Genomic DNA, 27,078 nt, shown 5'->3' with positions numbered 1-27,078 from the left:
GGGCTCTAGGGTCACCCACAGAAGAATGAAGTCCAAAGCAGTCATCATGGCCCGGTGCCCCTTCTCCCTTCTCCCACTGACAAGGGGATCCAACCTCACTGAGAAGCAAGAGGCGTGGTGTGTGGGGATGGGCGGAGGTGAGCCTGGCATCCGGCAGATTCCAGAACTCTCGGGCAGCTCAGACTCCTGGCCACCATGGCCTGCCCTGCAGCCAGGGTTAGGAGAACCTGGGGACTTTGTGCAGTTAGAGTGATTCCACGTGTCGCTCAGACCAACCTGGCCCAGAAAAGCCTCAGACTCACCAAATTTGCGGCTAAAGAGATCATTCACTTGTTCTCGCAGCTGGCGGGCCTTTTCCACTTTTGACAGTCTTTCACTCTCATCATCTAATAAGATTTTAAAAGAAAATTCAAAGCTATTAATGCCCACTCTTCACAGAAGAAGTTCAGGGCAGTGTAAATGTTATAATTCAATCTCTGTCATTGTCAGCTCTGCTACAGAACTCTACCAGTGATCTCATTTCTAACTATATGAGTCTAGCTGGGTTATTAAGTTCAAATAAAGTTAAACATTGTTTCCAATTATAAAACCAATTAAGGAGAGGCTTAGTCTCCTTCTGAGAGCAGCAGAGCTGCTCGAACACAGGATGGTCACTCATCTCATGACATCAACTAAGGGGCAAACCCCAGGAGACTCAATGGGATAAGAAGCAGCAGGAAAAAAAAAAACAGCTAAAAACACAATAGAAACCATACCTGGAATTGTCACCTGAATGATGTTGAGGTCTTCCACCCCTGCCGCTGTGGTGGTGACATTGGCTGAATTCATTTTTCCTTGAAACAGAAACTTAGCGTTAGACTGGTGACAGACAGGTGCATGCCTCTCCTGAGCTTTGCGGCTAGGGCCAGCACTCCCCGTCCACACCATGTAAGACGGCACAGGAGGAAATGAGTCTTTTTCACAGACGCAGTGTATCTGACAAGACCGAGGGACACTTGAGGATAGTCTATGGTCTTCCTTTTATTATCTTTCACTTGACCATGCTCATGGTGAGCATGAGAGGCCCACCCCCAAAGTACTTACTGAATTAACAAATGAAATGCACTTGCCCATTCTACATAATGAGGATTTCTCATTTTATTAAAGACTGAACCTCCACCAAGTCCTGCCCTGAAGGTGACCCTGATTCCAGAAGGCTATGGTAAATTCTAGCACTTTTTGCCCTGCTGACAAGACTCAAGTGTTAGTCCTAACAAAGAGACTCTACCCATTTCCCAAAGACCACTTTAGTGACATCTGGAGAGGCTCACTTATCACCAGAAGACTGGCCGCGTGGTAATGAATGCTTTGGTCATGGAAACCCATGAACCAGACAAGACTCAAAATGGCGCTTGATCCTGTATAGCCCCTTCCTTCTGGCTTCTGCAGTAGAAGTGGCAGAGCAGCAGAAAAGAGGAAATGATCGCTAAGACCCCCATAGTTTTAAAGCTGTTCTTAAGGATAAACTTGATGGTTGGAACCCTGAATGTGAGATCCATGCCCAGTGACAACAACTGGACACACTAAAGGAACTCAACCTAGGTCTTTGATGCCATTTTTCTGATAAACAAAAACCAGAAGATAGAAAGAAGGTGCAGAAAAAGGATGGCTCACAGGTTCTCCTGGGAAAGGCAAACAGTGGACTTGGCTATGGCTGTCAGTCATATCTGGTGCCCAAAGGCAACAGGAAACTCCCCTTTGCAGCACTTTGGGTCCTCTGCCATTGCACTACGTGCTCATAAGCTCATGCTGACTCTTTCCAAAAAGACCACCGAAAATAAAGATGGCTACCCATGCCCCACACAGGATGAAGAAGCAGACACACTGGATAAAGAACTTGATAAGAGCCTCCAAATTAAAACACTATGGACTCTGATACTTAGTGACATCCGTGCAAATGGCAAATGCAAAGGTGGAACAGGTGAGAGCAGGGTAGAAACAGGGAATGTGAGAGGCCAAGGACTGCACAGCATACAGATGTCTCAGACATGGCCTCTGGAAGAGAGTGGCCAGAGGCACACGGAAATTCCAGAATAACAGTTGTTTTTAAATGACAGGACATGACTTGCTACCACTGTGGGAGTCATTCCTTAATCAGCTGTACATATAAACAATTACCATTGTTAGAGTAGAGATAAAAAAATACAGAGCTAAAGAAATAAAAAAAAGGAGAAAAAATAAGGAACAAAAGAAATGGAAAACTCCTACCTGACCTTCAAAGCAGTCACTGACACTACAATACCAAAACAGGGCGGTAGGAAGGGCAAAGATGTTCATTGTTACAATTGTACAGACAAGTTTATCCCAAATAAATCTACTGCTCTAACAAGGGAGACCAAGCGAACCTTAAAAAATGCCACACTTGGTCCAACAGTAGCAGAGAGATATGGGCACCCAAAGGTGACACTGTCTTTGTATATGAACTTATGAAACCTTATGGAGAAGGAAATTATAAAAGATTATGAGTAGTGTATCCTCATAAAACAGTGAGGAGCAGTAGAGGGGAAAACCAGTTAAAAAAAAAAAGACCCAACTAAGCAAAGCCATTTTGACAGCATTTAAGGATGAAACTGGAAAGAGGACCAAAAAAAAGAGATGAAAGACAGAAAATGGCTGCAAAGTTTTTTGTATAACAAACAAGGGATAGCAAAACCAGCAGGCTTGGACTCTGCTGAATACCACAACTGGGGATGTGCACCAAAGGAAAGCAAGAGAGGAGCAGCGGCTGCTACCGTTCTGAAGGATGCACTCCAAAGGTATGCGAAGGAGGGGAAGACCCACCAAAGGGCAAAAGACCCTCAGTAACTATTACCCCCAAAGGGCAGCGTTTCTGACTATCTCCCCAACTATCTGCAATTGCTGTGAGACTGAAAACTCTATGCACAAACACATACACATCAAGGGCGTGCCTGAAGAGGGAATTAAAAGGGAATAATCAGAGTTTTGCAAACAGTAGTCTACAGTAGACTTTATCACTACCATTACATGAAAGGTTGAAAAGAGGCAGAGAATACAAAATCCCACTGGGCTGTTTACTGTCTAAAAAAAGCTTTTGTTTGAGTAGAGCACAATGGCACCATAAAAGCTCTCCTCCAACAAAGCATCTGTCTCCCGTGTGTGTGTCAAATTATTCAAGATTCTTTAAAAGATATAACGGAGAAAACCCTGTTGACCCCCCTGATCCTTTTATCAAGTGAAGCATAAAAGAGGGAGATGTATGCTCGCCAAAGGTGTTCACCAGTGTTATGGAGGAGATCCAACGCAGAGTCCGAAGTCAAAGAGGGATTCCCTATAGATGGTGAAGTCCTCCAGATTGGTCCTTTTTGTGGGTGACATTGTGGAGATTTCATCAAGCCCGAGAACACTGCAGAGCCTCCTAAATGAGATCCAGAATCACTCGAAAGAATTTGGCCTAACCATCCACATAAGAAAAACCAAGTGGATGAAGAATGACGATTATCTAGACTACAATATGCAGTTGAGTGGAAAACTGTTAGAGCTCACCTCGTATCTATTTTATGGACACAGATACATATATATATATATATGTATACACACACACACACACACACACACACACGCTGACCGACACTACAAATGGACAATAACCTGGGCCCAGAGTCGAGTGGCAGGAGAGCAGGCTGGAATGCCTTTGGAACATTGCACTTGTTTTAATGATGCCATACTTCTCCTTGAAACAAAGGCCTATATGTTTTGAATACCAATATTCTGTGGCATGGCTGCAAGTCATTCATAGAACATTACAGTCTCCCAAGAAGTGGAGCTGAGGATTTCTCAAGAGCAATGGAGAGGCCCTCATAGGTGTGAGCAGGCTGCAGGACACCCCCGAGGAGGCACTGGGATGGAAAGGGGCATCGAGGATGTCAATAGAGAAATGTAAGACTCAAAGACAGGAGGGCTAGTCACATGGCTGGAGCAAGGAATACATGACAGCCCATGTGCTTTATCCATGTGCTCGTGAGGCCAAAAGAGGCAGAGGAAGGCCCCGGAAGGGGGGACAGACAGGCCCTTGGAGGAAGGAGTTCATGGCCCCAAGGAAGTGTGATCTGCATCACTGATGGGAATTCCCTGATCAATGAGATCACAGATCCATTGGAACAGAATTTTAAATCAGTATCTTTGTAATCAGGATTAGTAACAAACTCTCAAAGGCTCTTCCTGTGATCATACTTACTTGGAGGGCTTTTGGAAGTGCTTTCTTTAATGGCAGTTTCAAACATCTCAGGCCTAGAGATGAAGGTAAGATGCAATTTTCATCAGTAAAATGACACTGTAACTACCCGAACAATAACAAACTTTAACCTAAGGAATTCCATATTCCAAAGACTCAAAATACACGCAACTTAAGTGAATAAATCTTTGCTGGTAGTCACACTACTCTTAATTATCTCTAGTAGTAAATAACTAGGGATTTTATGGATAAGTGAAACTTAAAATCTGTTTAATAGTTAAAATTTTCAATCCCTTGGAAGTCCTCTCTCCTGAACCACACAATCAACAAATAGGCTTTGGGGAAATCAGCTCAAGAGACAAGCATTACAAGTCCTCCCCTGCCTTTTCTTCATTATGTCCAGCGTTAATGTGCCCTCAAATCATCAGCAATTACTGAGGAGGGCCATGATCAGGATTCCGAATTGTTTAAGGGCTGACGAGCTGTATACCCGCACTAGTCTTCCCAAGTAAGCAGAGACCCAAACCAGCTGCCTTGGCACAAGAGGCACGGCCTGGAGGAGGACAGGCCCTTCACTGTGGGCAGGGACAGACGATGGCGCCTCATTTCAGCATTTCCCACTGTCAAATACCGGATCTCTTAGCACTAACTAGCATCTGACCTAACTTTTTAGAAGGCAAGCGGGAGGAGCCTCAGGATGGTTCTAGGCACGCCCTACAGGAAGTCAGCCAAAGCACATTCAACGGAAGGGGTCGGGTTCGCCTCACTCCCATACTTTTTAATGATAAACTTGATCTTGGCTTTATTTCTGAGTATCTTCTCCAGTCTTGGAATGCCGAAAGTTGACGGTCGTCGGAAGGGCACACCCTCTGGTAAGCCTTCGACGTAAAAATCTTCGGGGAAAGATTCGAATAACGCAAATGGAACCTTCACAGGGTGCTTAAGGCCAAGAGCCTCCCCTGAAAGAGAACGGAAATCTGAGAGGAGGCTGAACACATCGAGACACATGGCCGGCGATATTCAGAAATGGGGCCTCCAAACTCTGAATTCTCCCCGTCCGGATCCAACACAAGCAGGGCAGACAACGCTCAGAGAGGTCATCTAGATACCTTGGGACTGTTGAGTGAGAAGGGGCTTCTCCGGGGAGGTACCACATACCACACCAAAGTAACACCTTACTAAACATTCTGGGACAATATACTAAGGCTTTCAGCTGCTCTCCTGACCTTTTTAAAAGCCAGGAAGTACTTCTTTAGTTTTAAAATATACTTACCACATTTTTCATTAAAGAGATTTTCAACCTTCTGTTTGAGGTCTGTAATTTTAGCATTCCAGGCCTCTGCAAAGAAAGAGAATAACAAAGCCCGGTTAACACAGTGGCTTCAGTGGCCGTGGCAAAGGAATTGGGAGCATCCGAGAAAATGTCAACCTCTTTCTAGGACACTGAACACCTCTGCAAGATACAGTCTGGAGACTTTCCTGTTTTCAAGTGTAACACGGACAAAAGCCAAGGCAGTAGCACTGCCTTCCCAGATTATCTCAAACCTCCCAAGGGAAAGGCTAGCATGTTATTTATTTTTTGTATAAAGCTCAACAAAATCACCATCATCATCATCTTTACAATCTCAGTTTGACCAAGTACAAGACAGCTTGGTGCTTCAAGTGCTACCCAGAAAGATATGGTGTCAACTTAGGTCAAACACACACAAGCCCAATTAGGTGATGCAAAATGTTCATATTAAAATTCCCTTTCATTAAGAACTAAAAATTATGAATTCCATAGAAATAATTGAGGAAAAAAGCTTACCAAATGAAAATTCTCTCCCTCGAGGTTTGAAGGGAGTATTGGAACCATTAGTCTGGGTAGGAGTTCGAACAGCTGTAGTTTGTGGCTTATTATTAGGACCTAGAGAGGCATAAATAAAGATTATTCACCAAATGAATATGATCCTAAGGAATAGCCATTTAAGAATAAGGTCTAATATACATTGTGCACATCGGGCAGCCTGGTAATAATAAATTTCAATACTGCGTTTATCTTGAATTTGCCAAGCTATCAATCAGCCCTTCCTTCAAGCAAGCAGTGAACTAGTTCAGGTGTTCGCTATGGTCATTCCTCTGCCCCTTGTGGTCAGGCCACGCCAAGCTTCTGTGGCCCACACTGCTGCCCACCAGGCCATCCTCCAGTGCCCCTCCCAACAGACTATCTGAATGACAACACCTGGTGTCCATTCCACACCTCTTTCCCTTGGAGAAAAGGTCCTTGTCTTGTACTTCTCCAAAAGATTGGAGGCCAAAGACACTCCCCTGCAAGTCACTTGTCCCCTGCCTGCCTCAGTTTTCTCATCTGTAAAACGGGGTAATAGCAGCACCTCCCTCTCAGAGATAGTAAGTGTGAAGTGCTTTGCCCAGTGCCACTCCCCTCTCACTTTCTCAAATCGCTCAGCTGCTGCTGCCCAGGATCTCCTCATGTGAAGAGGCAGGCCCTCTTTGACAAGCCAACTCCCCTCAATCTTCAACTCTGCCTGGCTCCTGGCTCCTTCCTAGATGCCTACAGACACGCCCGTTTGTCCCCAGTCCTCTAAAAACCTTTCTCTTTATCTCAGAGGGTTCAAAACGTTCTAGCTAACTTTTATTTCCCACCGCTTCCACTCCATCAACATCGAACCTTCTCTTCCTGCCACCCCAACCCCAGCTTCCTTTTGTGTATTGTCTCCCCTCTCATTAGACCATAAGCTCCTAGAGGGCACACAGGAACTGTCTTTTTTTTCCCCCTTCAGTGTATCCCCAGTGCTTACCACAGGGCCTGGCATATAGTAGGCTCTTAATAAATGTTTATTGACTAAACCTCTGACCAGATATCATCTTCTATCTCTCCTCTCTGCTGTTTGTGGTCATACTCTTTGGGAAAGCCCCCCACAATCAGTGCCTTCGTTGCCTCTCAGTCTGGCTTTCACCCACCTCATTCACCTGAACCTGCCCTCTCCAAAGGAAACAGCAACCTCATAACCACCCAATCACTCCACTTTCCCTACTTCCATTCGACATCACGTTGGTTTCCTGGCTTTCTCCCTGTCTGACCCCCACTCTCAGTCTCCCTCCATGGATTTTCCTCCAGGTCATACCCACTAACTATCCTTGGCTGTCCTACCTTCTCCCTCTAATCTCTCTTCTGGTGATCTCATCACCTCCCATGGGTTCAAATGCTATCTCTGAGCACAATTTAAGATTTATTTCTTCGGTTGAGCCTCTCTACTGACTTCGTTTCAGTGTCTACTGAAGACTGTGAACTGGACATCTCGTAGAGATTTCGAACTCTGTGCAAAACAGAAGGCCTTACCTTTTCTCCAAATCTCCCTATTAGTGCTGAAGGCAGTGTCATACTCCCAACCATGTGCGGCTTGCCACCTGGCTTGCACTCACCCCAAATATCCAATCATCTCTCTTCCCAGCATCTCCAGTAAATGTCCCCTTCTCCATTCACAAGGCCACCACACTGGTACAGGTTCTCATCAGCCAGTCTCAATCGACCTTCCGCTCAGCTCCTGGTCTGACCACATCACCTCCCCCTACTCGTTAAGTGATAGCTAGAGCTGTCTATTCACCTTAAGAATCAAATACCAAACCCTCACACCCCAGGCTGCTTCTGCCCTCTGGTCCCCTTCACGTAGTCTCCACAACACAGAATCAACGGCTTTTGCAGGCATGCAGTCCTCTACCTCCGGACTAGGGGCCTTTGCATTGGCTGTCCCCCCAGGCCTGGAATGTTCCCCTCCTCAATTCTGCCTCACAGCCTCTTTCAAATCACACCTTCTACAAAAAGCTTTTTCCTGGCTATCTCCCCTTGCCCCAGCCCACCCTGACCTCTCCCTCCGAGATGATCTCCAAAGTACCTCACTTTTATTTTGTTGGCATAGAATCGTGTGCATGTTCTCTCCCCATTAGAATATGAGCTTCTGGAAGGCAAAGACCACACAGCTGTCCTTCTCTGTACCCCCAGCCCTTATTCCACCCCTCTCCCCACAGAGTCCAGCCCAAGTAAAGCACATTTCATCCTCCTGCTGACTCACTGAAACACACCCCCTCCTTTCTTCCTCTGCTCATACAAACCCTGCCGACCCCCTCTGACAAATCTGATGCCTGACTGCCCTTCTAGCGATGTCTAACAGTCTGTCACTTTAAAGTTAGCTTATTGTTTCAGGTTGTTTTCCCAACTAGATCCTAATCTTCTGTTAGAAAGTGGCTTTTATATTTTATTCTAACAAGTAGTTCCGAGTCCATATTCTATTTTTGTAAAACTTTTCAACTCTTTCTTCTCTAGACACAAAAGGGTCAAACTAAGCTTATTGGGCAGGGCAGGCAGAACATAGACAAGCATTAATTGGGCCTTTCTTCCTGGAGAATCAGACAAAACCCATTCTAGAAGGGACTTTGAGGAATGACCTTTCTGTCTGGCACACCCTTCTCTCTTCAAATACATGTCAAGTAGGCCACACAATACAGACGGCTGACTGTGCTTTCTAAAGACCTCAGGTCCAGGTATTTGGCTGAAAAAGTGGGTTGAAGAGAGATCACAGAGGGTCTCAAATGCTAGGCTTTAACATGTAGAGAACGGGCAGCTTATTAAAGGCTTCTGTACAGTGGAAAGATGAGACTAAAGCTGGACATTCTGAAATCCAATCTGGTAAAGGGCAACTGGCTCCATTAGGAGGAGAAGAAACTGAAGGTGGGATCCCTGGGGCAGGCAAAGTCTCTGAAATGAATGGAATGGCAGCAGGCAAAGAAAAAGGGCAGCAGGAGAAGTCGGAGGTCAGAGGAGAGGCAGGAAAGCAAGCAGACATAGAGGACGATGTAGCATGGGAAAGCTAAGGATGGCTTCCTGTGCTTGGAGTACAGCTGAACTGAGAATGGGGGTGCCCCTGAAAGAGATAGGGAAGGCACAGAGAGCAGCACACCTGGGTGGAAATGTCCAAAGAGGTGGGAGGGCCAGGCCAAGGCTGCTGGAGAGAGATCGGGGCTAGACGTACACACCTGGGGATAGATTTCCCTGGCAAACCGAAATCTTCTCAGTTTAAATTTAATATCATTTCTTTTTCTTTGCTCACCCATGAACGACACTGACCTGAGTCCTTCAACTTTTTTTTTTTTTTGGCCTAGACTGAAAAACCAAAAATGCTCACCTACTTCCAGGTTCTTTTTCTAACCCTTATCTGCTGCTCTTTCTGGATTCTTACTCGAAACTCATTGACTCAACACAGGTAAAATGCTGCCCAGACCTGGCCAGCTACATTTCTCTGACTCTAGCCCTGCACACGCCAGTTCCTGCCTTGGCCCAAACCCCAAGTCTCACCTCCTCCTTCCATTTGTAATTAAACTGGTGCTTCCTCTGTCCCCCACCCAGGCCCTCTGGTTGTCTAAAACATGTAGTCCGATAGTGTATCTGTCCCCGACAAAGCCTAGCCAACAAGATGGAGCTCTGGATGGTGCGGCGTTATTTCACAGAGAGCAAAGCAGAGATTTGCCGGCAGCTTCTTGGGATGACCTGGCGAGGCTTCCTACATTCCAGTCAATTTGGGACATGGGTTTTTTGAAGAGCTCCCCAAAACACCGACCGCTGCTATGTATCAATGAGGTATGACCCAATTTTAGGACAATTCCAAAAGCCAGAGCATAGTGCTCCACAGAGACTCCTCTCCCCTCTACTGCTCTAGGGAATCCTTGCTCCTTGAAGACGCCTCTCCCTGCATGGGACTGCAGGCCCCTCTGCATGTGCCCATTCACTTCCAAAGTCAACCTGAGCCCGCTGATGGCTCGACTGAGTGGTGTCAGCCACCCCCGACTCATCTGACAATCTCAATGAAGGTCTTAGGCCACATTCCAGCAAACCTCAGAGAGCAGAAAGCAGAAAAGAAAAAAAAAAATCAAATAAACTGGGATTACTTCACTACATGACGGACTCTCTCCCCCCCACCAAAAAGTTAATCAGTCAACTCTGCCTCTGGTCCAGTGACTAAAGTAACTTGGCCCTCACCCCCACGCCTCTATCTTACAGAGCAAGCCCCTACTCTCGAGCCCCATCACAAGAACTGTCTCCATGCCATAAACAGATGCCAAGCTGGCACCGCACAGAAAGGTCCTCAAGGACTCAGAGTCGGGCAGTAGTGTGGCCTTACCTTCCACGGTCACCTCGATCTCCGGCACCTTGGAGTTGCTGCCAGGGCTCCTTGCTCTCTTTGAGGTCTGCAAGGCTGCAAAGCAAAACATGCAGATGCTGGGTACGGTGTGCTGCACAGGGACACGGTGTGTTGTGACTCCCGGGGAAGTAAAGCGGGGCAGGCACAACAGACTCAAATGTAGCGCCACACCAAGGCAGGCTGAAAACAAGGTTTCAACCAGACCCTGAGAGAAAAGAGCCTGGCGCACAGTCAATCTACCCATGTCTGCGAGGGGCCCCAAATCCCTGAGGAGTCCTGGGGGCCAAGAAGAGCAGTTCCCTTACCTTTAGTGTTGACTTTACTTGCCATTCCAGGAGGTAAGTAGGAAAGAACCAGCTCTGGCCTACAAATGAGAACAGGAAGAGGTCATCTCAGCCCATACCACTCAAACCCATGCCACCATGACCCTCATCCCAGAGACTGTCCAGTCCAACACATTAATTTATAAAGAGGCCACTCAGAAGTGGAAGGGACTTGCCCTGATTCACAAAAGATCTGCAGCAAGCTCTTTCCACTGGCTCCTCTCCATATATCCCATGAACTTTCAAGAACGACCGAGATGTGATTGCAATATTTCCCCCAAAAGATGTAAAGGAAGAAGCAATCTTTAGCTGCTTTGTAATTCATTTTTTCCCGTAGCAATTAATTTATGCCTTATTACTTGGAGATGGGTCCATGAAAACACTGGTAGAATTAACTTCAATATCCACAGTACCCGTTGCTCAGACCATGCATGCAGCACGCACAGTGCTGTTTTATTCTAGCCAGGCCCAAAGCTGTAATACACAATGTCCGTGAGCACTGAAGATGAAGGAAGGGCTATGAGCTTCCTAGAATTCTGCACAACAGCTTTATTTCATCCATGAAATTCAGAGATCCAGTGTAAGTGATCTCTGACAGGCCTCGCTGGGAATCATTCAATCAGTCATTAAACCATCAGATGCTAACAAGTATACCAGCAATTGTAGTCATGATAAAGGTCAGAATTTCAAACATGTCTTTCACTCAGGAATTCTAAAGTATTCCAGAAAAATGGCTTTTTTTTGACGACATAATTCTTGTGAGACAAGTTGTGCTCATCATGTTCTCCAATGAGGAAACTTGAACTAAGCCTGGATGCCAACAGCAATGGAAAAGGCTGGGGTGACCAGCAGGATTAGATTTGGGGCTGCGCTGAGAGCTCTGCACCCCGCAGAGTGTGCAGTGACTGTCCTCAGGTGACTAAGGGCACAGCGGGCTGTCACAGGCCACTTACTTTTTAACCACAAACTTGATCTTATTACTTCCACGGACAATCCTTTCCAGCCGTGGAATTCCAAACCAGGTGGGACTTCGGAAGGGGATTCCTTCTGGCAAGCCTTCCACATACAGGAACTCGGGGTTGGATTCAAAGACTGGATATGGTACCTTGACAGCCTCAGTAAGCCCGAGAGCTTGAGCTAAACAACAAAAGATAACAATTGGTTATTTTCCAAGCCAGGTAACATGTAAGTTCAGACTTCTTGCTTTTTCCTGTATTCTCAAATGTTCTGTTCCAGAAGTCCCCAAGGTATATTTAATAACAGAGATATGGGCCCATTTTGCCTAATTTCTTGCACACAGAAAAAAATTTTGCATTAACCATGAAGATGCCTGAAACACATGTTGTTTCTCTCACCTTCCCCTCCCCAAACATTTTAAGGGCAGGTAGTAGTTAATTGAAACTGGCAAAAATTCACTTTGTGACCTGCTATTCCTTTGGAGACATCTTTCTGCTGGCAGGCTGGGGATTATATCGAAGCAGAAACCATTTTCAGGATCACAAATGAGAAGTGAGCTTGTTTAAGTAAAGTGAGAATCCAACTCTGAACAATATAGCTACAAGAGGGGCTCCCCTGATCACTTAGTATATGAACATACCAAATTTCAAATTAAAAATCTCTTCCACCTGCTTTCGTAGTTTAGTAATTCGCACATTCCAATCTTCTTTCACTGGGAAAGGAAAACAAAATCTAGTTAACAATTTTTTTTGGCCTATTGTTACCTTATAACCAACCACACACAGGTTTCAAAAGGTCTGAAGAGAACTATTTCCTGGGCCTAAAGTAAATTTTAATCATATGCTTTGATCCAAAGACATCTGAAAATCAATCTCAGAATAAAACTGAAAGGAGGAAGAAAATAAATAGGTGTGCAATGCACAACATACTACAATACTGGGTAATGTTCTTACCTGGGGTATTTGTTCGGGGCTGAGTTATTTCCGGGGTGCTGTGAGTCAGCAGCTCTGGTCTGTAATTTTAGGTACATTGGCAAATTATTTGTGAAAAGCAATGATGGATTTCAAGGAATACAGCTTCATTCTTAAACCTCCTAATGCAACTACATATTAATTACTGAGCATAGGGATCACAATGCTAATAAAATAGACATTTGAAATTCAGGTTAAATTTGCCTTTCAAATCTGATGGCGGGGAGGAGGGAGACAAGGAGAACAGAGAAAACAGAATGATGAACTCTACCCAGCATGTCATAACAGCCTAAGCGTTATGGAGAGAAACTCTAGATGCCCCCTCTGAGGACAGCTCTGGAACGGACTCCTCATCCATCTCTACTGAGGGCTCAGAGCCTGAAGGTTCTGGGATCATCACCTAGCTCAATCCATTCATTTGACAAACGTACACACAGCTTCAGGAGCTAACCCTAAATTCATGACTTGCCCAAGGTACAGGACTAGCTCGAATCTGTCTCAGGTCTTCTGATGTCAAAGACCCTGCTCCTTCTATCACACTGGAACTACTCATACTCAGCCTTCCACACTCAGCCCTGGGAAGCATCCTTTGGCCATCCTCAAGCCCTAGATAAAGTGGTTCCCTCCAACTTCGCTTTCACACATCACTTTGGCGGGGTGGGCCCTTTGCCACTATCACCTCCTACCTTATACTTAGGTATTATACTTATGCCAAGTCAGTATAATGTACGGGGTGGGTAACAATTTAATCACTATGTATTTCAGAGCCCTCAGAAGCAACAGGGCCTAGATCAAGACCAGGCACTTCATGCTGGTTGGAACTGATTAGAAATACAGATATCACTTTTTTGGTATCTGTCTGGTTTTGGGGGAGACAACTAGGGCTAATGACTTGCCCAGTGTCACGCTACTAAATGTCTGAGACTAGATTTGAACTCAGGTCCTCCTGATGCCAGGACTAGTGTACTCTATCCACTGTGTCACCTAGCTGCCCCAAAATTTCTCATTTTGAAAATGATTTATTTCTTTCCAAAGAACTAATAATTGTCTGAAAGGTTTTTATTCTTCTGTTTAAGTGATTTCATCCTTTTTGTAAGCAGTTTCCCTGCCACCACAGTGCACTGGAAGCCCATTAGAGCAGGAACGCAAAGCCCCTGGGGAGCTTAAGGGACCTTGAGGGTCATCTCGTCCAGCCCGGAGACATCTCCTTCCAGGATGGCCTCTACAACATGCCCCCCACCCCCAGCAGTCTTTGAACCTCCACCTGGAAGACCTTCAAGGAAGCAGGACCAATCTGTCCAATCTGGGGCATCTTTCCTGGTGAGCTGACCTGAGCTCCTTCCTGCCTTCCCTCGCCTGCTCTGAGCTCCAGCTTCAGCAGCCAAGCTCTGCAAGCCCACTCCCTACCCTCCCTGGACGCCCTCCCGTCAGCTTTTCCATCTATCCTCATTCTTCTTCAACACATGCCTGCAACCTAACATCACCTCATGGGTCACAATGGAGGCAGAAAATAGCTGGTACCAGCAGCCACTCCACTGTCCCAAAGTTTAAAAGTGAAAGGGATGCTGATGCCAGGCATAGAGGCCAGAGAAGGGACTTGATGAGCAACAGCGCTAGGGGTGTCACAAACACCTTCCCACCAATGCCTATAAAAGAGAAGCCTTTTTTTGCACCCCAATATTAGTTTACCTTTTGATTACAAATTTAATTCTGTTGCCCACTTGAATGATTTTTTCCAGCCTTGGGATCCCGTACCAGGACGGGCTTCTAAAAGGAATGTTTTCTGGGAGCCCTTCCACATAGAGATCATTAGGATGCGCCTCAAACTTCTGGTAAGGCACAGCCTTGGCTTCAGTGCTTCCCAAGGCCTCAGCTGTACAAAGAGAGAAAATCAAGAGTGCATCTTTCACAAAACCCCCTTTAGCAACAAGCAGGGAAACCAAAGCCAGAATATTCTCATAATGAAAAATAAGTCAATTTAGAAACTTAACTCTAATTACCATGGCAGCCAACGTGCATACCCTGCAGCTACAGATACAATGCTACACAGAGGGATGAGGGGTGGGGGTGGGGTGGAGAGAGGAAGAGATTCGGAAGGGATCCCTTACTTAACTTTTTTCCCTAGCTAATGCTTTAATTGTGGTCACTTTGGTCTCATTACACTGGGTCTCCTGGCTGTTCTGCAAACAAAACCCTCCATCTCTCAGCTCTGGGCATTTTTGCTGGCTGTCCCCACATCTGGAATGCTCTCCCTCTTCCCATCTGACCATTGACCTCTCTGGCTTCCTCTAAGTCCCAACTAAAATCCACCTTCTACAGGAAGCCTTTCCTGATCCCTGTTAATTATCTCTGTATTGTATCTATATCTTGTCTGTACATGGTTGGTTGCATGATGTCACCCCCATTAGACTAAAAGCAGAAAATTCTGGACAGCAGGGACTCTTTTGTCTTTTATTACATTCCTAGTGCTTGGCACATACCTAGAAAATAGCAGAAACTTAAAAAATGCTTTTATTGACCGACTCCTAAATCTGATGTAGAATAAAGATGTGGGAAAGGCCATTTTCAATACGGCAAACTTCTCAGTTTGTCAATTTAGTTTGACTATTCTATTCAAGCTGTTATAAATTCTTGGGCATTATTTGAGGCATCACTGTTCTGTTTACTGCATTACCTAACCACGGCCAAGAATTTAAACCAACAGAGCCAGAAAGAGCCTAGGTTCTTCTCTTCTTTTCTTCTGAGCAGGGGAGGGGTGACAGAGGGTTTCAAGAGGTCCTTAATTTTTGATGACATCACTTTTGCATAGAACATAACCACTCATCAGTGTGCTCACCAAACTTTTTACAGAACAGCTGATCCACCATCTTTCTTAATTTGGTGATCCTGGCATACCATTCTTCTTTCACTAGACAAAAAGGAAAACCATGGAAATGTTTATTTTTTTTAAAAAAAGCTAAAACTATACACAGGAACCATCATTCTTAAACTATTTCAGACCACAACAATTCATCCCAAGATATATGATGCTCTTAGAATGACTCTATAGAAAATGACACTTGTGAACAACCACTGAAAATCCACCAAAGTAATGCAACCTGCAGATGATCACTGAATACCCCTAGAAGCAGCTATTGGGAAATCCTTTCAATTAACTATGTAGTTTAGAACACAGGGCCTATGAAACATCCAAGAGTGTACAAGTACAGGGCTGTTTATTTTCCCCAAAATGAGCACATTCTCTTCAAATGCACTGTCTTGCTGAAGCAACCAAGAAGAAAAAAAGGTATTCCAAGGGGTTATTAATTAGCATTGAGCTGAAGAAAAGGGCTCACTCAAATCAACTGAATCACCTAACAAACAAATAATAATAACAATAAATAATGGTTATTCCTGACTTACGGCATGGCCTACATTCTATTCTCTCATACGCTGCTTCCAGAATCCAAAGTGTAAACTGCACTCAACGGAACAACTCTTAGGTACCACATCACAACCTGTCAGATTGGCTGACTAAACAGGAAAATTATAAATGCTGGAGAAGACGTGGGAAAATTGGAACACTAATGCATTGTTGGTGGAGTTGTGAACTGATCCAACCATTCTGGAGACATTTGGAACTATGCCCAAAGGGCCATTAAAATGTGCATACCCTTTGACCCAGCAATACCGCTTCTAGGGCACATCCCAAAGAAATCATATCAATGGGAAGAGGACCCACATGTACAAAAATATGTATAGCAACTCTTTTTGTGGTGGCAAAGAATCGGAAATTGAGGGGATGCCCGTCCATTGGGGAATGGCCGGTGGTATATGAATGTAATGGAGTACTATTGTGCTTTAAGAAATGATGAACAGGCAGACTTCAGAAAAACTTGGAAAGACTTCTATGAACTGATACTGAGGGGAGCAGAACCAGGAGAACATGGTACACAGCTACAGACACATTGTGCGATGGCTGACTTTGATAGACTTGGTTCTTCTCAGCAATACAAGGTTCTAAGACAACTCCAAAAAGCTCATGATGGAAAATGCTGTCCACATCCAGAGAAAGAACTACGAAGTCTGAATGCAGATTGAAATGAACTATTTGCTCTCTCTCTCTCTTTTGCTTTGTTTTCTTCTTTCTCATGGCTCATTCCATTGGTTATAATTCTTCTTTGCAACATGAATAATGTGAAAATGTTTAATGTGAATATATATGTAGAGCCTATATTGGATTGCATGCTGTCTTGGGGAGGGAGGAAGGGGGAAAAATCGGGAACTCAAAAGCTTGTGGAACTGAATGTTGTATACTAAAAATAAATAAATTTAAAAGAAAAAAAAAAGAATGTAAGTTCTTTGAGAAGGGAGTCTCATTTCCTGGTTTCTGTATTCCTAGCACTCTGCACAGGGCCTGGCACACAGGGAGAGTTTAATAAATGTTCAGTATTTCCTTATCTAAATTAGGGTGGAAATGCAACACATGAGACATTATTGTATGCAAATACATCAAATAGATAGACCCAAACAAGGATACTATTCAAAATATTGGCTATTCACTAATACATGAAAATGAAGGCTCAAAAATACTTTCTGACCTCCTGAAGTTGGTTTTTCTAGCTGTAAGTCTTCTCGTGTTGAATTGAGAAGTTCATGCCTGAAAGGTGAAAAGAAATAACTAATGAACAAGTCAAATTTACCAAATTAATTAGTATTCAATTGTCAAAGCAGATAGTAATGGAAGAAACAATCTGGAGTCCTAGTACTTAGGCCCAAGTGGACACAACTCAAGATGGCTGAACAAAGCAATAAATCCAAATGGTAAATTATTAAGTCTCATCCATCATACCATTTCACAAATGTCCAGATCATACAGACAACCTCACCAGACAAGGTTTTCTTTATGGCATAAGGAGGTGTCAACAAAAGGACCTAAAAATGTCTCATTCTGCTCATAATTTTTTTTTGCTTCTCTATACCTACCCATGTATTTCAATGTTCTCACTATATCAGGAAAATACTCTATCATCCCTATCATGTCAGGACACGTGCTCGGCAATATTTTTCAAGAGTCAAGTTCTAACTAAGCACTTTTGAGCCTGGCTTATTTCCATAAGATACCCCTCACAATCAGTGATTTGTCGCCTAAAATAGTTACCGAGTCAATCTGTTCAGGCTCAGACTTTGGATGAATTAAATAGACTTGTATGCCACATTACTGGTATGAAATGAAGATGAGATTTCACATAAAACTCCATCACAGCTTCAGTCGTTTACGCTAAGAGATCATCCTTAAGCATTATGAGTAAGTGAAATAGTCTGACAGACCTTAAAGATGGTGGAGAACAAAACACGAAATGCTAATAGGAACAGATGAGGTTTGAAATGGTCGAAGAGAAAGAGTGGGATATATTCAAGAGAACCCCACATCTACGTCTCCATCGTTAACCTAGAAAATCGGCCTTCTGGGTAAGCAAAACATGTAGATCCATCTTTGTCGCAAAGAACATCTAGTAATGACCATACTCTTCTGTCCTGAGAGTCAACATCTGTACAAGGGCTCGACTAAGAAAGCACTTTATTTGCATTAACATCAGGTTCTAGTGACAACTCAACGAGGTGGACTGTACAAATAGTTTTAGCCCTACTTTGCAGATAAGTAAACTGAGGTGAAAAGCACGTAATAGGCAAAAGGGCCCGGAGTTGAACCCAGGTCAACTGAATCCAAATACAGGGGTCTTTCTACTATAACAAAAGAGCCCTTCTAAAATACGGATCCAGTTTTTTTCAGCAATGATTTCTACAGTAATTGACTAAAAAGAAATATATAATTCCAGACAATTCTTACTTCTTAATCACAAACCGAATCCTCTCTTTTGCAAGCAATATCCTCTCAAGACGAGGAATTCCATAGGTAGACGGCCTTCGAAAAGGAATGCCTTCAGGCAGTCCTTCCACATACAGGTCTTCAACATGAGACTGGAAGAGGGGGTAAGGGATGGCCACCGGGCCTTTGGCTTTTATAGCTTGAGCTTTAAAGAAAAAGAGACTCAGGTCAAAATGTATAAACACATATCTGTTTACAGACATTAAAGGAAGACAAGCCGATTGGCAATCAAGCACTTTTGGGGAATATAAAGAGGCTGAGCCTATTCAGTGCCAAATAATTTGTTTTAGTGGTTTTTATACAAAAACAACTTGGTATTCTGTCTGGGGTCAAGCAGAAAAAGCCCAAGTTTTCTGCTGAAACCTAAGTACCATGTAAATTTTACCTTTTAAAGAATGTGGACCAGAACAGCAAACCAGCTTGTATATTTAAAGTACCATTACATGAGGCTAATGCTGGAGGAGATACGTAAGTACAAGTATTCATTTTAGTATTTAGATTTACAAAAAGCTTATTTTTTCTTAATGGGGCAAAAGCAATAGTGAACCTCCTCTAGCAACTGGCAAATGAAGAATCGGGGTAAGTGTTAATATTTTATTAGAAAATGCAAAAGATGTGTTTGGTAATCTTATTTTTACCAACCATTAAAATAAATACAGCAGTTCCTACACTTAACATTCAGAGTTCATGTAAATGCCCTTAATTTGTTTTCCCTTGAAATAAGCAACAGAAAAATAATCTTTATTATGCAAAAAAACCACCTTGCAGATAATATATTTCCCAATATGCACATTATGCTCTTTACAAGAGGCCAACCATGTATGACTGTCATCACACCAGACTTTTCCTTAATTTTCTACAATGCCAAGAGCTTTCTGGTTAGTGAGATTTTCACAAGTACCAGCTCTTAGTGTTCTTAAGTCTTATATCAACTCTCCTGCTTTGTTACTGAGCAGGCAGTTGCATCAGATACTGCTAACACTCATATAACTCATTTATTTCAAATAGAAATATCTTGAAGGTAACATTTACTCATCAAGATGTTGACAGTGTTCAAAACGTCTGAGTAGAATGCAATACCTCAATTGCCAATTTAGCTTTAGAAGAACAGGGGTTAGTTATCCTTTACTGGCTATTTTCATATCTGGGGAAAAAAAATACTACAAAACCCTCCAATATAAGGATGTTTTAAAAATAACCTTAAGCTTGCAATATATTAGGACAACTTTGTTAGTAAAAAAGAAAAATCACTTAAAATACTTTAAATTGTCTTGTTTTATCAAGCAAAGAACAGATTTTAATTTTTATCATAATTTAGTTTAATTGAAGTTTTACTTGAATTTATGGAAGTAGGATCTGAAAAGAAAAATGAAACAAAAATAGCAAATGAATTATTTTTTTTCTGCTTTTCACAAAACTTATGTATGAAGCCAAGTCATAAGTTTTGATTTTCAATGCCCTCAACAAGGACAAGACTGGTACCTGGAACTTAAGAAATTATGGAGACACTGTAAACTATTTTCCATAAAGATGATGAAATTTTAAAGTCTTCAAAAGGTTAAGCTGAAAAAAATTTATTTAAATAACACCAGACAAGTTGATTAAGTAAAAGAAACTTTTTTAAAAAACAAAATGGCTTAGTTCATTAGCTCAGAATTTCATTTCAAACATTCAAGTACTAACAGATTATACATGTGGTAAGTATATCCTCATACTGAAAGTAATCTATTAATGGCATGTTATACTCTTAAACACAAAAGAAACATTTTTCTGACTAGAAAATGCTAAAACAAATCAGACTGGCTATGGAAACTTTCAAATGGGGAACACTGCAAATACTATGCTGCAGCTGCTGTTTCTTAAGTGTCTTCACACTGGCACAGTAAAACCAGTAAGACATTTGCATCTTTTCTTCCTTAAAAGACTCTCTCCAATGAACTTTCTTCATCTTTCCCAGTCTCTTATCCAATACAGGAAGCAGCCCAAGTAACTTGGTAGGGAAATGCGCTGGCCAGTAACTCCAGTTTACTTGGCCTTCTAAATATAATAAAGATCCATCTGCCAGGATTCTCAGGTTTAGCCCTGGCGAGGCACAGCACAAGGTAAAAAGAAATGGCACAGTCCTGCCAGAGCCAAAGGGATTGGGGTGGGGGGAGTGGCAAGGTGATTTATGTATACAAATCAGTCTGTGCAGCTTAGACGTACCGTATTTTCTTTCAAACAATTCTTCAACCTGTTTTCGTAGATCAGTAATTCGAGCATTCCATTTCTCTGAAAATGGAGAAATGCTACATCAGAACAGGAGAGAATGAGCCCCTAACCATGTCTTGTAGAGTAAGATGCACAATCCCTTCCCTCAGATGTGGAGGGAGCTAGTCCTGAAGCAGTCACCTAACAAGGTGAATGTGATTAAAATGATACCCCCTAACACTAAGGATTTCTGCAGTACTTTCTCATAGGTTCTCTTATTTTTCTGTGCTAAATCAGCCCAAGTCCTCACTGGAGCTGAAAAATGCAGGTAGAAAGGACTATGGCATCAGTACAAGGTTTCAAATGCCCACGGTTTCATGGGGACAATAAAGTTAGATCCCAATTTTATAACTCCCAGGCCAGTTTTCTTTGTTATTTTAAACTATGTCTTTCTTCCTATGCTAATGTACTTTAAAACTATAAGGATGATGTGGCCTACTTAGTTAATACATAGTAATTTCCAGTAAGAAGAAAAAGTGATGAAATATTTAAAATATTCTTTCAAAACTTGTTAAAAATGCCAAAACATTTAAAAAACACAAAAACATGTTATGCTAAGTACACTAATGGTTTCCCTTCAGTCACTTAACAGGGGTGTCATTTATTAAGAAGCAAAGCATTTGGTATCTAGAAATTACATACACAGAGGAAATGGCAAAGGGCAGAAATGGTTTTAAAGTTTTATGGGAAGATTTCTATCACTCAGAATATTAATTTTTCAAATGAAGGAGCCATGACATTTTCTGACACCAGGGCTATCACTGGGGCCTTACAATGCAAAGATATCCAAATTCAATTTTTAATGCTAAAGAGGAAAAACCAATAGGCTTGGGAGTAGCTGCATTTTCACAACTCTATAATGCCTTTCTTTCCTTCCACCACCAAATTTAAGCCTAATTCAAGTAATTTGGGGCAAGAAACCTGATGAAGACCTAAGATTGATAATCATAAAGAACTCATATGAAAAACTCTTATTACTTATATGTAAAATGCACCATTTAAGAGAAGCAGATTCAGGGCCAAGAAAAATATTAAGTTTGCCACAGTTCCTGGCGAATCTCTACTAAAAATAGGGTCAGTTCAAAGTTTTAAGCACTGGCTACCACTTTTGGTGTATGTATGCTTAACAAAGCACACTGCCTTAAGTCCAGAGATTACCATTCAAATGGACAAAACAACTCAAGGCCACACTAACCGCTCTCTTCCCAAAGGAGATTGTGCTACTTCCCAGAGAGAGCTGTCTGTCCTTCTCAATTACCAGGAGGCATCGGCACACAAGTGCCCTGCAGACAACTTGCTCCGTGTGACTTAGTCACTGGTCTGTGACTGGTCCCATATAAGCCTGAGCGGACATCCTTCACCAAGCTGCTTGCCCCACAGGGGTTGGTCTATCTCTTTCAAGCATTTCCACAGTGGTCCCCCTCAGTGCCCCATGAGAAGGAGCCAGCTCTGATCACCATCATTGCCGTTGACGAGGAGCAAGAGGGACCTTGGCCTTCATTCTCACTCCCCCTCCCTATGTCAGATGTGTGAATGTCCACACTCTTCTACTTTAGATTCTGAAAACATATTTCTACCAAGTAGGAAGCAATTGCCTTTAGGGGCCTCCAAATGCTTCAGAAGGAAAAAAAAAGGCTTTCTTATGCCTAAAGTGCGCTCCAACAGATGGGGACATTCTTGTGTCTCTGATGGGAGGGAATACTGGAGCTGGTTTTCCAAAGATTATTCTGCAGCAATAACTTCCAATGTGTGGTTCAAAGAATTCTACACATTTTCCACCCACAACCCACTTTTTTCCCCAAAACACAAACAAAGGACAACAAATTAAAAGGAAAATCACTTAAGTGTTCTAATATAAAGCTTACCGAAATTGAATTCCCTCACTTTTCTTTTTCCAGCATTGGCCGCCTCATTGACTGGCTCAGTGTTCTTTGGTTTCTTGCTGGGTGGTGAATAGTCGTCATCTTAAAAGGAAAAGGGAGTAGTCATTGCTGGAAGTGTCCAGAAATTTAAAAATCGAAGGATAATAAAAAGGGGTCCACAATTTAAAAACTGTCAATCCATGGGAAAACATGCTACTGTTTTGAAGTGGTTTCAAATGCACCTTTAATAGTATTTTTATTTTTCCTAATTCACAACTTTATAGCTCCCACAGTCTCCAATTTTCCCGAGTCAAGATTGTAAACTTTTAAATGGTGACATGGTCAAATCTAGTTTCCCAACAGCAAACCCAAAAAAGTATAACAAAAATAGGGGATGACAATGATGGGCAACTAAAGCTAACATCAGTATCTTTTAGTCATCAGAGGGAGTTCTTGTGCACTGTTATTGAATGTTACTGTTTGCTGAACAGATGAATGTTCTGAAAAGAGGCAGACCATAAAGAAACCTTCGGAGAGAATGACCAAGTTTACAACTTGTGCATAGCAGACTAAATTTCACAGTAGGGATATCGGTAGTATCGGTATCCATTTTACCATTTCACTATCACTTTTTCTCATTTTAAAAATGAAAACCACAAATGTTTTCCTACCAGGCCAGAAAATCCTTTACTTCAATGTTTAAAGTAACTGGAGCTAAGTCCTTGTCCTTTAGAAGGCTCCAGTTCACATCCCTCTATGGAGATGGGGTTCACAACTTTCTGAGCCCCTGGCACGAGGCTCACTCAGGCCTCAGGGATTCCTTTGCTCTCCATCAGGTCTATTGTTCCCTTACCTCCAAAAAGCCCCAAAGTGTTTTGGGGGGTGAGGGTGGGGAGGGGCCAAGTACTCAGAACTTTATACAAGGTGTGAATGAAGCACTTTGGATAACAGGCATATAAAGTGCCTGATGATAGTTCTACATAAAACATGACTATAAAACCAAATTTAACTTTTTCAAGACAAATAGAACCAAATTTGTTAACTAAACAGAAGTGGTATTTAATTGACAAAGAATTAATGACCTAGAAGTCACAAAAAAAGTAATGAATATAGAATAAACAGAACAAATGTATATCCTCCTTAGAGGTAAAAAGGCCCTCCCGGGGCAGCTTTGTTCCACTAATAACCAGGACAAGGCAACAAAAGCAGGCTCCAAATGCGACCTTCAGGGATGGGGAAAGAGCTCCTTATCTCTAAATGCAGCACATTCATTTTTTGGAGAGCTCTCTTCCTTACTTAAGCCTACACAGTCCCACCAATGTCCCATTCATGGCCTAAAATAAATCTAATCTCATGGTCACATGACAACCACTCAAATACACTAAGGCAGGCCATCAGGTTTCTTTCTGAGAAAAAGTTTCCAACCTGAAATATTAAATAAAAAGAGAATCTCCACCATCACTGAAAGAGATTCTAAGAATCATTTCCAAAGGAAATGATTGCAATTTGACAGTCCTGGTAACCTTCAGTAGGTAGGTCCTCTATCACATGGGAGCAGGGCTGCCCTCCCCAGTCCTCACCTTCTCTCTTCCTGACACCCCCTGAGGAGCCTCCCTGACCTCAGCATTCCCCACCTCCCCTCTAAGTCTCAGACAACTACCAAGGCATAGAGGGAAGAGGGAGTTCCCACACTTAAGGAACACAAATGTTCTTTAGGTTCACATATATTTCACCCTTGCCGACAGCAATTTCAGATGAACAAAAGCATTTTTTATAAATTCCCAGTTTGGTGGATTAAAGGAAAGTTAACAGTATTCAAGAATCAGACAGATACCTTCACTGGGACAAATAATCCTTAAAAATAAATGAGGCGAAATTTAAAATAAAGGTCATCTCAACATTTAAAAGGGTCTTTATCTAATCTAAAATTCCTAAAACCTCTAACCTATTAAAAATTTTATAATTTAATGGTAATAGTTTAAATTTTTATAAATTTAAAGTAACTTGGTAAGAATGGGGCCTGGGGGGAACTAGAAGACATAAAATGGCCTACTGCAAGTTCAGAACTCAGAAAATGGCAACTCCAAGAAACACAAAGGACAGAAGGACAATGAAATGACAGCTGCAGGACAGCCCGAGATCACCACAGAACTCTCCGTTCAGGTTTAAATTAGCTCCAATTTGAGGTCAAGAAATAGGTGTGTGGGCAAGGGGAAGAGGAAGAGCTTTCCGTGGGCTCCCTTCAACTCTTCTGAAAAGGAAACTGTCTGTTGGCCACTGGGTAAAGAAAGAAAAAAATGCAGGGCATGAGAACAACCACATTTGCCACCTAGAGCTGCCCACCAGTTTACCCCACAGTCTCATACTTTATCTCATTTAAAATACCTTCGAGAGGAATATGAGCTCAAGTAGACAGATACCCCAAATACACTGATCTAAAACACATATCCAGGATGGCCTAAGACAAGATCATAGAATAACAGACATGGTTGGTGGCATCATGACTTCTTGGAAAAGGACGAGAGACCCAAAGTTCACACGTGCTACAATGGGAAGAATGATGATAAAATGCCCGATGATATTTTGGGTGTTTAGGGGCTGGGAAACATCTCCCACCCACTAATCCTGGGAGTCCCCAAGGTTCTGTCCTTGTCTCTCTTCTCTTTTCCCTCTCTACTGTTTCTCCCATGGATTCAAAGCTGATGACTCTCCATCTACTTGGCCAGCCCTAACCTCTAGTCTCGCATCTCCAAATGCCTATTGAATCACAGGTCTTCAAGACACCTTTAACTCAACAAGTCCAAAACTGAACTTTATTTTCCCCTCCATTCCAAACTTCCCTGTTATTGCCAAGAGCGCCATCATCCTTCCCAGTTACCCTCGCTCACAACCTAGATGTCATTCTCTTTTGCCTCCCCCAACCTCCCCATTCAATCTACTGCCAAGGCCTGCTGAGTGCACATCTTCTCATCTTCTGACGCTGCTGCCAACCTGGCATGGGTCTTCATCACCTCACACCTGAACTGTTGACTGAGCATGGAATGGAACCCCTGGCTCCAGTTCCTCCTCAACTCCAGTCTAACCTCCACCCCCCGGGTAAATTGATCTTCTACAATAGTTCTGATGATGCATTCTCACTGCCTCCCCCCTCCCCCTTAAACTTCAGTAGGTCACCATTTGCTTCCAAGATCAAGTATAAAAATCTTCTGTTGGGTGTTTAAAGCCTGCAGGCATTTTATCCTGTACCTGGAATTCTTTCTCTTTCTCCTGGTCTCCCTAGCTTCCTTTAAGACCCAACAAAAATCAAACCCATTTCCCACCTCCTTTAATGCTTAGCTCCTTTCTTGAGTTGATGACCTTCAGCTTCTTGGTTTGTATCTTCTTTGCATACAGTTTGTTGGCATGGTGTCTCTCCCATTAGACTGGGAGCTGCGGGAGAGCAGAACTGGTTTTTACCTTTCTTTGTATTTCTAAGTGCTTAGCACAAGGCCAAGTACATAATAGTTGCTTAATAAATCCCTGAAGGTTGATTATACAACTCCTTTATGGATAGGCAACTCATCTGTAATCATCACCTGGGAACTCAGCTGGGCCGAGAAGTGACATGACTGGCCCTTGGTCCAAGAGCTAGCACGTGTCAGAGATGGGCACAGCATGCAGGTCTTCCTTACTCCCTGGAGAGCTCTCTTTAGAGTCACTAACTGCTCAAACTATACTGTCCAATTAAAGATCAATTTATTACTAATGGTTCATCATTTGATGTGTATTAGTCAAAGGCGAGTTGTCCATATTAAAATTTAAAAGTCCACAACTCCCCTGGTTAGTACCAGCCACAATCCCAAGTTTTCCCTCAGAATGTTTATCAGCATTTCAAAGCAGGAATTGTTAGGAACAAGAGTTGATGGTGCACTCTCACAACTTGGGTACTTAGACAATCTCTCAATTCTTTCAGAAAAGGCCAGAAGTTGCTGGTTTCTCTTGCATAAATTTCCAAAGGCCTGACCCTCGGAATAGTCAAATTCAGGTTTTTTATGACACCTGTGGTATCTCAGTACTGGGAGTAGCCTGTTTTGAAATGAGAAAAAAACAATGCAGATTTCCACAAATTCCTCCAAGCCAAAAATAAACTATCATCAACTCTTGAGTAATGAAAAACAAGAATTCAGCCACTTCAAAGTATTCCTCAGCATGATTGTGTTACTTTCAAACAGGTGAGGCACACAAGCAAAATTAAAATATGGTTCAATTTGTTCAAACTCCAACTTTTCAGTCAGTCATTTTTTCATATTTATTCATACTCACAGTTCAAAGGCCTGACAGATGAATGTTAAGAAACAGATTAGAACACACCCTTCTGATATTTTTAGTATACTTTTAACTTAATTTTCTACTGATTTTTTGTAAACAGTAAACAAAATCTT

At 42.7% G+C, this 27,078-nt stretch overlaps 1 protein-coding gene across 19 annotated transcripts in view; it reads right to left on the bottom strand.

Annotated features, from left to right (window-relative positions):
- GTF2I (general transcription factor IIi) overlaps positions 1–27,078 on the bottom strand; it is a 94,622-nt gene that overhangs the window by 7,749 nt on the left and 59,795 nt on the right. For 11 of the 19 annotated variants that reach the window (XM_036767720.1, XM_036767732.1, XM_036767713.1 and 8 more), the window contains 18 exons: positions 22,661–22,759; positions 20,751–20,816; positions 18,507–18,690; positions 17,257–17,315; positions 15,513–15,584; positions 14,366–14,549; positions 12,659–12,717; positions 12,346–12,417; positions 11,702–11,885; positions 10,731–10,789; positions 10,405–10,479; positions 6,039–6,137; positions 5,505–5,570; positions 5,007–5,190; positions 4,235–4,287; positions 3,278–3,415; positions 756–833; positions 303–386 (listed from right to left, as the gene is read on the bottom strand). In XM_036767720.1, coding sequence (XP_036623615.1) covers positions 303–386; positions 756–833; positions 3,278–3,415; positions 4,235–4,287; positions 5,007–5,190; positions 5,505–5,570; positions 6,039–6,137; positions 10,405–10,479; positions 10,731–10,789; positions 11,702–11,885; positions 12,346–12,417; positions 12,659–12,717; positions 14,366–14,549; positions 15,513–15,584; positions 17,257–17,315; positions 18,507–18,690; positions 20,751–20,816; positions 22,661–22,759 — 1,815 coding nt within the window. The remainder of the gene's footprint in view (positions 1–302; positions 387–755; positions 834–3,277; positions 3,416–4,234; positions 4,288–5,006; positions 5,191–5,504; positions 5,571–6,038; positions 6,138–10,404; positions 10,480–10,730; positions 10,790–11,701; positions 11,886–12,345; positions 12,418–12,658; positions 12,718–14,365; positions 14,550–15,512; positions 15,585–17,256; positions 17,316–18,506; positions 18,691–20,750; positions 20,817–22,660; positions 22,760–27,078) is intronic. The other 8 variants (XM_036767730.1, XM_036767722.1, XM_036767723.1 and 5 more) reach the window with 1 other exon arrangement.

This window comes from Trichosurus vulpecula, chromosome 7 (genome assembly GCF_011100635.1).
Source record: "Trichosurus vulpecula isolate mTriVul1 chromosome 7, mTriVul1.pri, whole genome shotgun sequence".
NCBI lineage: Eukaryota > Metazoa > Chordata > Mammalia > Diprotodontia > Phalangeridae > Trichosurus > Trichosurus vulpecula.
The sequence above is the reverse complement of the archived record's forward strand: the minus strand, read 5'-3'. Positions and strand labels throughout refer to the sequence as shown.